Raw genomic sequence first — 14,217 nt, 5'->3', positions numbered from 1 at the left:
CACACCCTTGTTTACTTACAGACTCGTGCTGAACCATGAGCACGGCAAAGTTGGTGAGGTGGCTGCAGGAGCAGGTGGTGTGCGTGTTGTTAGTGTCCAGCAGCCTGCAGCCCTGCGATGACCAGTGGCCAGTCATGGAGCGCTCAGAGTAGTTCCAGAAGGAGCAATTTGGAGTATAAAAATCCTCCAACTGTGGAAAAAGAAAAACAAAGAGAGGGCTGATTGAAAAGCGCTGATGGAAATGCATGTGTCAGGATGCAAATTATACATAGTAGGGACTGAAATAGGCCACCTGGAGGTGTTTGAGAGTGAAAACTACTGGCTCAGTGAGAAACACTCGGCTCGATTCTTTGTTGATGGAGGCAGAGATCACGTGGGAGTTGACCTTCAGGTGCTTCTTGAGGCTTGGCCCGTCCACGTCCATTTTCACCGTGGCGTTCTCAGTGAACAGAAAGGCTCCCAAGTTTTTATAGAGAATGAATACCACCTTGACTTGTCCTGCACACAGAGGGAAAGTACCACAAAATGAAATGAAAAGACAGAAAATGAAAGCCACAAACAGTGAAAAGAAAAGTATTACAGAGAGAGCAATGAAGGAAGGGGAGGGGGAAAAAAAAGACCAAATACAGAAATGGGGGTATAATATGGTAATGGCAGCAATAGTGACAGAGATAGAGAGTGGGGAGTGACAGGGTGAGCGAGGGGGAGACAGAGAGAGAGAGTTAGTGAAGGTTAGAATGATGGTAAGGACCGTTTCATTTTGACTGGTGGAAGAGAGCGAAATTTAATGTGGAGGGCACTGGAACATTCATCCCTCAAGCATTCACAGATCTCTTATTATTCCATATGAATATTTCATGTGCGTTTGTTTCAATCATTCTAATCTCGTTCCCACTGCAAAGCCGAGCGGAGACAGAAAACAGAAAAGGGTAGGGGATGAGGAGCCACTGGAGGTAGGAGGGGTGTGATGGAGCAGGATGGGGTGGGGGGTAGAAACAGGAGCGATGAGAGAGGGGGATAAGATGGCGGAGAGACGGAGCGAGGGAATGGAATGGGGAAGAGAGAAGAGAGGGAGTGCTGAGATTGCTCTGTCAGACTAGGGCTGATAGTAATCTACACGCCTCCCCAGCTATTCTATTAAGACTGCTGTTAAGAAACCATCAAGAAAAGAAATTGTCTCAGCGCTTTTGTTAATCTGATTAGCCTATTATTATGAACCAATAACTTAGTCAACTGTATGAAGATTGTTTTAAGCCTGCATGAAAATGCAAATGGAAACATAAGCAAGTGGGCTGCACAGAACAGTGCAATTTTTCAGCTGTATGCGTGAGGACGGGGAGGAGTAGCGGTTGCTGACCATTGCGACTGTACTGCTTGATTGTGGAGGCTGACAGGTGGATGGTGCTGTCGCTGGCATAGTTCTGCGGGAAGGACAAGTCCTGCAGGTCCATCTCCGTGTTTAGAACATGCACCTCGAGGTCTGTAGTGGAAACAAACACCAGAAAGATATAAAGATTATATAAAGATTTAAAGATGCACAAATTAGCCAGGGGGAAATGTTGAGCTACAACCTGGACGTGCAAGTCAACAAACTGTGGCTCTAACTGTGCGTACATGCACCACAGTTAACCAAAACTGGTCCTGTTTCCTTACCAATGCTGGGTGCTCGGTCAGAAAAGCGATTCCCATACATGTTGTTGGCCAGCAGGAAAGCTCCCTTTTCCAGGACATCTAGTAGCATGGTGGCGGTGTGGGCCTGCTCTGTGCTGTTCATGTACTGCCATGACTCCAGAGCCTCTGGACGCAGTAAATTGTCTACTGTCTGCACTACAGCCTGTCACATACAGGAGGAACAGCAACTATGACTATTAGTGAGAACACTTTACAACAACTTCACAACAAGGTACACAAAGTCCTGATTAGGTAGGAAGGAACAAGTAAGAAAAAACAAATCAGGAAATAACTAAGAATTACTGGATAGCTTATACGTATATGCAGATACTGTATGATGTAAATGTTTATGTAAATGCTACTTTTATTAATACTGCTTTATATTCAGCCTTGCTTTATTCCTGAATTAATAATACAGCCCCCTCTTCTATTGTTATGCTATTTGCCAGCTCACCAAGGATGTTGCTGCTCTTTACTTGAGCAGACACAGAAATGTTAGTAATTACGGGGGGGAAAAAAAGAAAGATGCACTCAAAGTCACTATTTAGTAAGATGCCATATTGAACAAGGGAACACAAAAAATATGTTCATAATAAAGCAGTAATGATTAGTTATTGTTTTCAGTGTTGTGCTGATTGAGTAAATTGGGAACAGACCATTAAAAAGCAGATGCAGATTCACAGATATCTGGTAAATAATGATTAGGCACTGGTTCATTACCACAGTTTCTAACACCGTCTGTTCTTGGTTCTCAGGGAGCGTTATTAGCTATTAATTAGCTATTCAGTAATTATCAGGTAATTACTGATTTGTTTATTACTTGTTCCGATATTTATTCTTTTTTGCGCACCGTATTGTAAAGTCTCACACATTGTTGGAGCATCTTTCAGAATAAAGTCACCACTATTCCGCTATAATTTCCTAGAAACTCACCACCTCCCTGCACTACATTTATTACTGTGCTATGTCAGACATATTAGCATTCTATTTCACACTTACAATTCATTTAATGGCAATTTTGATGGTTGTATCAGCTATCCAATTTATTGGAGTAGCCTGCTTGATGAATCATGTAATTCTCTTGCTCAGGCCTCTCAAAATGAAGGATTGACTGCTGTGTGGAATAAAGAGCATTGCTGTTAACAAAATGAATTTAGCATCAGAATGCATTCTATCCGCTACACATGAGAAAGGCGACGGATTTTCGGTTTACTCTGAGCTACTTTTGCTACAAGTGACAAAAATAATGGTCCATACCACACAGCAGCCTTTACATTAACACAACAAGGATCAGAATTGGTGCTATCACGTTACAGTTTGCTGCAGACAGGTCAAAGAACACAAAAGACTGTGTGCTGTAGAGTGCCGCTTTCTGTGATTACAGAGAGGCATACACAAGGCCTTTTTCGTGATATTAGATTACAGCTTACTCAGAAACCCAGATATTGCACAAATACTGAAAAAGCACAGAGGGGTGTAGTAAAACATACTGTTGCCTTTCATACTATCATTAAATTACATTTTCTCAGAGCCGCAGATATTGTACAGTAGCTTATTGTGCAACAGAACGAGGCCAAGGCCAATATTATACAGCCAGGCTCTGTCACAATGCAACAAAGCTAAGATTACAGCACAGACAGATGACTTCCACATTAGCCGGACCCATATTTCAAAAATAAGTACAACATAAGCAATAGAAAAACTACAGATCAGCGTTCACTGCTGGTGAATATACTACGCCAACATTTAAACACTGCTCATGCCATCCAGGAGTTATACCAAAACTTACTCACACTGCTCTTCAGTACAACCCAGAAATACTGTAAGTGATGATTTCAAAGGCAATATAAATCATAATACAGAGCACTGAGCCAAAGGAATCTCATCCACAAACCTATTCTACTCAAGGATTTATCTTCCCCCAGTTATTCTAAGTCACAGAGCGGTCCTACTCCACAGGCATGTAAAGCAGGCAGATAAAAGAGTAAGGCTACCTGGATGTAGGCCCGACAGGTCCGCTCTCGCTTTTGGAGCTGGGAGGAAGAAAACAAAGCGTGGAATTAAAGAGCTAAACAGAGAAAAATAGTAAATTAAAACTCACTGGTCCTTGCATGTGCACTAGGGGGGTAAATTTGCATTAACTTCAGCATTCTTTTCTAATGTTTGAATTAAATAAAGCATGTGCAGGTGTGTACTAATTGATGTGTTTACAATTCTTCTACCTTGTTGTAGTTTCGTGCAGCTGACTCCTTGTTTCCAGGCCTCAGGGCTTGAAGTTGGGCATCCAGTATGTCCAATAGCTGCTCAATCAGTCGCACGGACGAGCTGATATCTCCCGTCTGGATCTGACCCCGTGTGTGGTTCACCAGCTCACCAGCTATGTTTGCGGCATTCTCGCCACTCTTTATCTGCACATAATATATTAGAATGGTAAAAAGGGAGCAAACAAGCAGCTGCCACCAATTCAGTTACATTAAAAGACTAATAAATACTCACATGCACAATAAGAGCAAATTCAAATGCTTTGTCTTTTGCTTCTATACTAAAAAAAACTCACTTTGCATATTGTTTGTTTGTTAATCAGATTTCCCCAGACTCTCTCTAATAAAAAGAACTTTATTATCAGCCCCTCACGCATCATTGTAAACAAAGATGGACCTTGTAGTACAAATCGTGAAGTCTTTACCCTCCCTAATGCAGCTTCACATGCAAATCATACCTTGGAAACCACTTTGCAACTGCAATTGATTTTTGCCAGAAGGAGAAGATATTATGGATTCTTCCAATGATGTTCCTTTTCAGCATGTTACTAGTTATACTTCCAGGCACATGCACACAGTTAAAAAAAACCTTCAGCAAAGTCGGTCAAGGGTATGCTTGACTGAATAATCAGAATTCAGCTAGAATAAGGAGGATCCTTCTATTCTGTAGTATTGTAGCCAGATTAAACAGTTTATGTTTACCTCCTATTCAGACTCAGAAGATCTCATCAATGTCAAGACAGTGGAACAATAAGATTCTCATGGTGCATATACTAACACGGCTTGGTAATTTAAATGACAGTCAGTTAAAAACATTTTAGAAACTGTGGCAGATTACTGTGCATGCTGTGAGGCCCTAAGCGTGATTAAAAAATTTAACCTAGCTGTAATTAAAGCATATAAGTGAAAAAGAGAGTTAATTAAGTATTAAGAACAGATGCTTTGTAATAAAGGGCCAGTTGAAATGAGCCTGTATTTTAATCAGGCCAGCCTTGGAGATATGTAAATGTGTGTGTGGAGGTGGACAGGGAGGATAGTCGGGGCAGTGGGGCAGAGAAAGGGGACAGACCCGTCCAGGGTGTATGGCGCCAGGTCTCACCTTCTGGGCCACCTGGTTGACCCATGGGGAGGTGCAGTTACTCAGGTCAGGACCCCACGGGTCCCACATGACATGCTCAGCCAAGCACTGGAACGAAGCAATGCCTGGAGACAAGCACAGGAAGAAGAAACAGAGGAGGGAGGAGTAATGGAGAGATAATAAGCATTAGGCATGTGCAATTAAAGGGGAAAGAGTGAAGGAGAGAGATGAGCACAAGAAAGTGCTATAATCTTTTTTACTGAAGAAAAATTGAGTGAAATGAATTTTAAAAATGCAATACTGAAAATGTTTAAAGATGAGAGGGTAGACGGAGAAGGTAGAGCAAGAAGTATGAGAGAAAATGGGTCAGAAGTGGAAAAGGTTAAATAATGGAGTGTAGGGTAGTAGTGAGAAAGCAAAGGAAGAGAAAGGAAGGAAGAGGACAGCAGGGGAGGAATAGGCTTTCACGCTGTAAAAGGAATGGTTTAAAAGTAACATATGCAGGCATACCATTTGCTCTGTGCACACAGACAAAAACACCAAAGACATCATGCATGATCCCTCACCGTCAAATAAAAACACCTAAAGGGAAGCACCAATCCTCATTTCAAGTTAACTTTTTTAAGAGGGTTCAGAAAAAGGACACCGCATGAGGATAAAACCTGAGAGGAGTCTATCTGCTGCTGCTAACACAAATATCCAAAGTCGGGTCACCAAGACAAGGCAGGAAAAAGAGAGACCGAAGACAGACAGAAGCACAATGAAAGAACCGAGAGGAAAAATACAATGCAGCAGCTCTTCACAGTTGTAGAAGGATCAGAGCAGATGTGGCATTGCATTTCATACCCAATTTTTCCCTTTTCTACCACTGACTTTTTTCCTACTCTCACTCACTTTTCTCTGTACCCTCCTCTATCAACCACAGATTGGGTGTGAGAGCTCAATGCGGCAATTAAGCCAGCTGCTAATTTAATGTTACCACTGTTCTCACAGAGAGAACATACAGAAAGAGTAAAAGGCATTGGAGAGGAAGATGGAGGGAGATGCCTTTTTACTGTGACTAAAAAGAGCTTTTTGATGGCTGCATGTGTAGAGGTATAGAAGCTAGCATGAAGGAGGGTGAAGCCTGTGTTGTCTAGCCTTTCATTGCATTATTCGTTGCTTTCAATCAGCTCTGTTTCTGTGGGAGATGAGCCTTTCATTTGTGGAGGACAGGCTTTCATCTGCGATTCCTCTGAGACTGTGCCTGCTGGTGGGACCAACGCAGGGACAGAAGAAGACAACAGCGGAAAAAAAGCAAGTGACAGCACAAACATGCTGATCACTTTGGCACAGAGATGCAGACGTGCAAACACTAAGAGGACATGTAGAGTGAGTACATCTGTGAAACGCACATTGTATGTTCGGAAATAATGCACATGCAGATATCCTCACCTAGAGATCCTTTGGGACACGGGCGGTCTACTGTTTCTCCTCTCTGTGTGGTGGGCCACTGGACACCACGGACCAGCTTGGACTCACAGAGATGAGACTCTGGGCCTTGAGGAGGGCGGGGTGGCCGGCGAGTGACCGGCACAGTAGCTGTGATAGGTCGAAGATCGGGGTGCTTGTTGATGGAGCCGATTGGGCGTGAGGTGGGAGGTAGGGGGCGGGTGGTAGAGGGGCTGGTACTGGTGGTGAATGGCCTGGCAGGAAGGGTGGTGGTCACTTGAGTGGTGGTCAAAGGGCCTGAGTTGAACCCAGAGTAACACAGACAGAAAAGAAGACGGTTAGAGGCTGTATATGAGACATAGTGTGGTGTAAGAGCATCGAAGGGATTTAAACATCAAATCTGACAGCAAAAGTAGAAATAAATAAATAAATATATAAACATCAAGAAAGTGAAGGACACATGCATGTGAATGTAAGATCTCTTTCAGGAGCTAAAAAGTTAGCCTGACAATAATTGGGGTGACAAATACACTTTTGAGCCTCTCAAAGCCAGCACTTCAGAGAGAGGAGGAGAAGTAGGGGAGAAGATGGAGAGAAAGCATCATCACAAGTAAGGGAGAAGTAAATAATTGATCAAATGTATGAGCGAAGTCACCATCACTAACAACCGAACCTAATGTGAAGATAAAAGCAACACATCACAACTACAAAATCCTAACTGATCAAACGCAGACTCAGCGCGCAACTCTATGAGTCCTGCTGCCTGCCTGTCTCCGTCTCATCTCTCAGTGGGCCTAATATGGGCTTTATACAGTCCTTTATGCAACTCATATACACCAGCCTCCCTTTTATATTGATGGACTGCAAAAATGCAGTGTGGTGTTTTCATTTTATCTTCCCACTTATCATTTTGGAATGACTTTTTCCATTACCCATGACACAGGGAAGCTGATATGAAGAGCCACAGCAGCAATACCTGAGAAGCTTCTCTTCAGGATTACTAAAGCTGTGGATGGAAACACAATAATTTGCTATCTGAAGCCCCCAAAAGACAGTTGCAAACGCATTTTGGATGGGTGTGTTCCCTCATTTAACTAGACTCTATAAAAAACAAAGCAACCACTTGACCACACACAATATCCTGATGTAATTTGTTGATTATTTCATATCAATAAAACATGCAGGCTTGCTTTTTTGCAAATCGTCTTTAAGATCTTTATTTTAACTATTGAATAAAGAGCTGACTTTACTTGTGAGCCCTCAATAGAGTGCAATGTAATCGCTCCTTACCCATGGTGGGGTCTGGTGGTCCAAACTCCAGCGGGTAGCGCAGCACATTGTAGTTGTTCCACACATAAAGCTGATTGTCTCGAGGGTTGTAGTCCACAGAGGAAATATACTGATAGGGGTTGGGGAAAGGGATGTTGACAGGCTCCTCACGGGCACGGTTAGTGTTGTAGGCATACATCACCAGGTCACCACCTGCTTCGCTGTCATCATCCTGGTAGACTGACCGCACTGCGTAAAGCACACCACACGCCATGAAGGCATTGGATGCCATCCTCTTGTCGAAGCTGGTGTCCCACGTGCCTTCAAAGCGCAGGGTGTAAGGATTCACCTATGGGCAAAGTGGAAACGCTGAACTCAATCATACTGGAATGCAATTTTTTTTGTTAACTTCATTCTTCAGGTCTCAGTTGCAAATGGCATTGAAGTGCTCGTTATGATGTTCGATTGACATTTGATTTCTTAATATCATTATATTTCTCTGCGTGCAGTTTGAAGGTATGCTGAATATTGAGTTTAGGCTTACACAAGCTAAGTTAGTGGAAATATATGCTGAAGTAGCAGCTCAAGAAGCTGGAAATATACCACTGGATGACAGTAAAACAGAGAATGTCTGGATTATCAAATTGCATTTTGTAACTGAGTGCCTGTAATGTATCTAATACCATTATTAAAAAAGGACATAACTTCTTATGTTAATATTCTTATTCTCTATAGTAATGTAAAGATTTATAAATACAACAAACTACAAAATATTTAAATCCTCCGATTTGGAGGAGAGATGTTTCTTCCTTTTCTCTTCTTTATGCAAATCTGTTTTTGTTCAATATTGCCTTCAATTTGCATGCCAGGGCATAATAAAGACCTCAATGTGTTTGTTGCACTCTGGGTGCACAAAAATGATAAAAGTCTCCAAGAACCAAACATTTCCTTAACACTGAAAGTGATCACTTACTTGTTTATCACTTTGTTGAGTTATTATTCTACATTCTCATAGCTCATGCAGCGCTTGATATGTTAGATGGATAGTTTAACTTATACAGTTTGAAAAATAATTTCCTGGTAAGGTCAAAAAACAGTGATAATAAATGGGACCAGTCTCTCTAAACAACACATTAATTCAAACCCTGTTTATCTGGAAACTTGCTGCCTGATTGCAGTTTTGTTTGTTAGAACCAACCGGTATTAAAATATAAATGTTCCAGAGTTAACAGTGATGGATCATGTTTTGAGTTTGTCAAATGAGTGGGGCAAGGTAATGTCAGCTTAGAGTACGGAGGGCAAAAAAGTGCGTGTTTAAAGCAGTATGTAGAGGTAAAGTTTTACGTACAAATGAACAGACAACCTACATGTAATAATGCCATGGATTTACCTATCAAATATACAAAACAACATTAGAAGATTAGATGAGTTTGAGGATATTATGAGATTTGAAATTAGGCCTACGTGACATGTGACCCTTTGCCTGACTAGTCAGATGAGATTTCGACATAATCCTTTCCTTCATTTATAACCCCCATCTCATCCCCTTCTGTCCCACCTGGCTGACCACCAGTCGTCCGTTGTTGGCCTCTGTGGCATAGATGACCCAGAGGCCGTTCTCGTCCACAGCCAGGTCAATGTCCGACTTCCCACCCCAACGGTAGGGCGAGGTGTCATGGTAATTAGCATTTGTGATAATGGCCTCGCCACTCTTGATGCGCGTCCGTAGGTCATACTTCACTATGTTTCGTGTGCGCTCTTTGTTGTAAAACACTGCACCATCATACACCACAAACCCTGTGCCATCAACTCTGTTGGGCAACCTGTGGAGAGAGAATCACAAGACTGGAGCAGAAATCCAGGAGAACAATCATCAATCCATCTACTCTGCATGACACCACCTGCAAGACAGCCTCACAGTGAGCAAACTGACACCTCAGTAGGACTATTTAACTGTCACAAACCACACCCACATCAAAAGCCAATAAATCAATACGGCAGCAGATGCTATTTGATCATCCAGGACAGTGGGAGGTGCCCTCACTTGTAGGTGGTAGTAGCCCGGTTCTGTTTGAAGTCCTCCCAGGAGGCATACTCATACAGCATGTCAGTACGATAGGGGGTCCAGGGCATGACGTACAGACGATCCCCAGACTGCAGTGGGTCCTTACACCACGCCCCCGCTTGGTGTTCTGCTTCCTGCAGAGAGCTCGCTGCCTGTACCCGGAGCAGCGTCCCAGGACACACAAATACTGGAGCAGAAGAAGGGTGTTGGAGCAGAAAAGAGAGGGAGAGGGGAAAAGGAAGAGATAGAAAATGAAAACAAAGCATTGTAAAAATGAAAGATATCATGGAGATGGAAGGAGTGGGAGAGAGGAAATGGGAAAAGGCCGAAGACCATGGAATATAGAACAGGAGAGAGACATGGAGGGGACGAAAGAAAGATGTGAGCAGGAAGTAAAGTAAGTTGAGAATTGAAAAGGAGACAAAGAATAAGAGAAGAATGGGAGAGAGGGGAGAGAGAGGAGTGAGGTGAGGTACATTATCAGATTTAAAGTGAGGGGACATATAAAAGCTCATTTGTAGAACATCAGCATTGTGGTCGGAAAGCGTCTGGATATGATAAATGGGAGATTTCTGGCTGCCGCCGCGGCTTAAATGTAAGCTCTAATCTAATTTATCTTGGCCTACTTTTTTTGATTGTGCATTTTCTATTTCAAAGGTCTCTGCGTCTCTGCTCTGCTACAGGGTGGTAGAACAGTAATTGTGGAGCTTGTTTTATTAGGACTCAAATTTGGCTCTCAGTCAAGAGTAATGTCTCAAAGAAAAGCATCGTGGGGGTAGAGATGTGAGGTCGGCCAGGCCTCCCCATCCATCGCAGCTGCAGCTCAAACATTGACACACACACACAAATACAGACACAAACAACAGTCCCTATACCAAACAGACATTAACACACACAGGAATACTTGGGAAACCTCGCACATAATCCACGCACCAAACAAGCACACACACATACAGGATTTCTTTTAGGCAGGTGGAGGTCATCCGCTGGGAACTGATATAAATTGGCTGGCTGATGCAGTGTGTCAGAGATAGTGCCCTGGGACCACCGGGTGTGTCAGGTGATCTATGAGGAAAGCTGCTGGCATCCTCGCCACTCTGACATCACAGAGTTACCAGCCGAGAGTAGGGGCGAGAGAGGAAGAGAGAGAGAGAGAGAGTTGGAGGCACTACAAAATAAAACAGCTGAGGAGTCCCCATGTCTCCTCTGCCAGCTTATTTATGTGGCTCTCTGGCTCTGGGTTGCGACAGAACCAGACACCTGCTGGTCACCTCATGATTGAACGCATCTCTGAACTAATTGGGCGCTGCAGGGGCATTTGGACAAAGATGACATACAGCACACAAGGATGCACAGACAGACAAGCAAGTATCATCCCCATAGACAAGAGGAGAGTACACGACATGCATACACCAGCGCAGACATACAGTGTCACACTGTGACTGTTAGAGTGATGGATCAGTCTAGGCTCAAGCTGTCTTGAATATTGCATGGAGTCTGGTGCAGGAGGAGAATCATAATAGAGAAATAGCAGAATTATTTCAGGCTTTTGGGAATCTAGCTTTCTCTTTTTGCTTTCTGTCATGCTGTGGTTGATAGTGGCTGGTGATCTGTGGTGCAGGGCCACTTAGGAATTAGCCTGTTCTGTCTGAGGGGGTCCAACGGGGACTGAGACTGGCAGCCAAACAGGAATCTAATCAAGCTCAGGCATAAACAAACACTGAATGCAGACTCACAGGGAGTAGGCTTGTCATGCTCCATTGTCAAACCAAAATGCTCAAAAGCTGGGACGCCTGAGGTGTTTGCTTTGCAAATATGAACGTGGGTGACTGAATATGCAAAATAATGTTCTGAGCAGTGGTTAAATTCAGCATTTTCAGTCAGCTAAACAATGCATTTCTTAACTAACAACTTGCCAACCCTTCCTAACAGCACAATCAAATGACATCATTATCAATCCAGACACAGCATGAATGCACTGCAAATAAACAGGAGTTAGGCTACAAAACATTTCAAATAAAGGCCATACACAATGAGGTATTACTGCAACAGAAAGCTATGAAGTGGAAAAAATAACCAATCAAAGTAGGACACTGCTTAAAAACTACAACACTGCTGTAAATAGAGAAATAAACAGCGTGCAGAAAGCAGTGCAGCAGTTCTGCATGTAGGTGACCCATAAACAAAGCCAGGAACACTCTGCCTCAAGGTAGAATAAAGGACAAAGAAACAAGCATGCAACCATCTCCTCTGATATGTATTACAGCACAGTAGAAGGCAGAGTAAATATATATGGAACAATTTGCCTCCTGGTCATTTATCCAATAAAACACATTCATTTTTTTTAAAACAAAAACAAATGTGTGAATCTACAGCCAGGTTTAATGAGGGCAACTCAAAATTCATGAGCAGTAAAATACACGTTTCCATGTGTTTTGGACATATGGCTGGAATAGAAATCTCTCATGAAGTGGACCACATTAGAAAATCTAGATATAGTAGAGAAAACCTGAAAGGCATGCCATGCCATGAAGTGTAAGTGTAATCGATAGGATAGTATGTTGAGGTCAGTTGAGGTCGAGGTATGCAAACGCAGCCCATCATGCCTCACACTTTAGCCTTAAGATCCCTGTAGACACACAGCACAACATTCATAACTATGATGTCCAGATTAAAGCTCCTGATAACACAATGATTAGTTATCAATTATTAAAGTTCTGCACTTTATCCAGAGCTTTGGAGGCTGATGCACTAAATCACGACTGGACACAGAGAATGCACTACCATCCACTACTGCTCCAAAATGGATTTTGTTTCTGCGGTATAATTTACTCTCAATACTCACAGCATTGCCAGCAAAATACTATGCAATTCTGTTCATTATGCACATACTGTAACTTTCTATCCTTTCATAGCACTCTGTACTCTACTGGGCTCATCATCTCAATAACACTGCAGTGCAGCATAGACTGTCATCCTCTGCCTTTCTCCTCCGTGGTCCTCTTGCTTCCTTCCTCTCCTGTACGAATCCTGCTGGCTGCCAATCAGTGAGTCTTGGTTTATTCTAATGAACTGGTCATTGGGTGGGCCTGGTGTCAAAGGGGCTCATCAACGTCCTTCAGGCAATACGCACAGGTCATGAAGACACATGCATTACACAAACACATTCACACATTCACAGGCCAAAGAGAAACAGTGACCATGCTTCTCACCCTGCATACCCTGCCTAGGAGGCTTCATTAACTCTGACCTGCACACCCCAGCCTTCCCGGCTACCTTCCTGTTTACCTGCACTTTCTGTCTCTGCCTCGCTTTCTCTCCCTCTGTGAAGGATGATTGTAGCAGTAGGAAGCCACAGCAGCCAAACCTTTGCAGTGGAGTCTATAGTACAAGAGGCTATTATGACCACAGTGTGAATGAGGTATTAGGCATTAGGCATTAAGCATTAGGCGTAAGTCTTAAGATTAGGCATTATCCTTGTCTGGCTAGAGCAGGTTAGCTGTAGTATGAGCCATCTGGGATTATGTGAGATATTTAGATTAATAGATTAATTCCCCTTTGAGTGAGGGTGGGTGGAAATCTTCTAGTCATGATCATCCCAGTGAAGTCACCAGGCAGCACAGACACACCACTTATTTACCCTGCAAACTAGCCAGATGGCTAATGAAACTTACCTTATCAGGGATTAAAACCCAGGCTGCAGCTATCGTACTCTAGCATGCCAATTACTGCCACACATACAGGGAAATACTGCTGTAATAATTGACTATTTATCTCTATAATCCCTTTCACAGGCACAGGTCAGCTGTTACTTGTCAATACGAGGCTGCAATATAAAATGATGAAAGCACCAGAACTTTGCTGAAAATGACAGTAAATGTCTCCCATTAGTGTCGAGCAGCAATTTGTGATCGACTGGTAACGCAATTAAAAATGAGCGCTGACAGCTTGGTGCTAAATTTAGACTTTTCACTTTGATTGTCTTCTACAGTACAGTCCATGGTGTTTTCATGTTTGATGTGACAGCATCATGGTAACAGTTAATGTACAACTTTGATGATCTAAACACACCCTGCCAATATTTGGCAGCTGTTTCTAAAAAGGTGCCCTCATGTTATTTGTGTAATTTCTTTTTGAGCTGCAGGGATCTAAGGGCTCTGCTGGCCCAAGTCTTTCTCCAGTCCATAGTTAATGCCTCTTCACAGGACTGACATGCTGAGAGCATGCTGCTCTAATTGAATCCCACACCTGTTACTGGCAGGGTGCAGCACACAGGCAGCAGGGGGCAGAATGGAGCATGCCATGGGACCCCTCGGCCATGCTGGACAGTTAATGTGTTAGGGTGTGCTCTTGAGTGTGCAATGAGTATCCTGATTGTATGTTGATGTACCTTCTTGTGTGTATGTGTGTGTGTGTGTGTGAGTGTGTGGGGTATGCATGTA

At 43.1% G+C, this 14,217-nt stretch overlaps 1 protein-coding gene across 1 annotated transcript in view; it reads right to left on the bottom strand.

Annotated features, from left to right (window-relative positions):
• adgrl1a (adhesion G protein-coupled receptor L1a) overlaps positions 1 to 14,217 on the bottom strand; it is an 85,296-nt gene that overhangs the window by 9,822 nt on the left and 61,257 nt on the right. The window contains exons 5-15 of the mRNA XM_026352095.1: positions 9,755 to 9,962; positions 9,269 to 9,533; positions 7,732 to 8,059; positions 6,445 to 6,738; positions 5,032 to 5,135; positions 3,894 to 4,079; positions 3,666 to 3,704; positions 1,654 to 1,834; positions 1,358 to 1,480; positions 293 to 498; positions 20 to 190 (exon numbers count right to left, since the gene is read on the bottom strand). Of these exons, the coding sequence (XP_026207880.1) occupies positions 20 to 190; positions 293 to 498; positions 1,358 to 1,480; positions 1,654 to 1,834; positions 3,666 to 3,704; positions 3,894 to 4,079; positions 5,032 to 5,135; positions 6,445 to 6,738; positions 7,732 to 8,059; positions 9,269 to 9,533; positions 9,755 to 9,962 (2,105 nt within the window). The remainder of the gene's footprint in view (positions 1 to 19; positions 191 to 292; positions 499 to 1,357; positions 1,481 to 1,653; positions 1,835 to 3,665; positions 3,705 to 3,893; positions 4,080 to 5,031; positions 5,136 to 6,444; positions 6,739 to 7,731; positions 8,060 to 9,268; positions 9,534 to 9,754; positions 9,963 to 14,217) is intronic.

The sequence above is a fragment of the Anabas testudineus genome, chromosome 8 (genome assembly GCF_900324465.2).
Source record: "Anabas testudineus chromosome 8, fAnaTes1.2, whole genome shotgun sequence".
NCBI lineage: Eukaryota > Metazoa > Chordata > Actinopteri > Anabantiformes > Anabantidae > Anabas > Anabas testudineus.
This window is presented reverse-complemented; position numbering and strand designations above follow the sequence as displayed.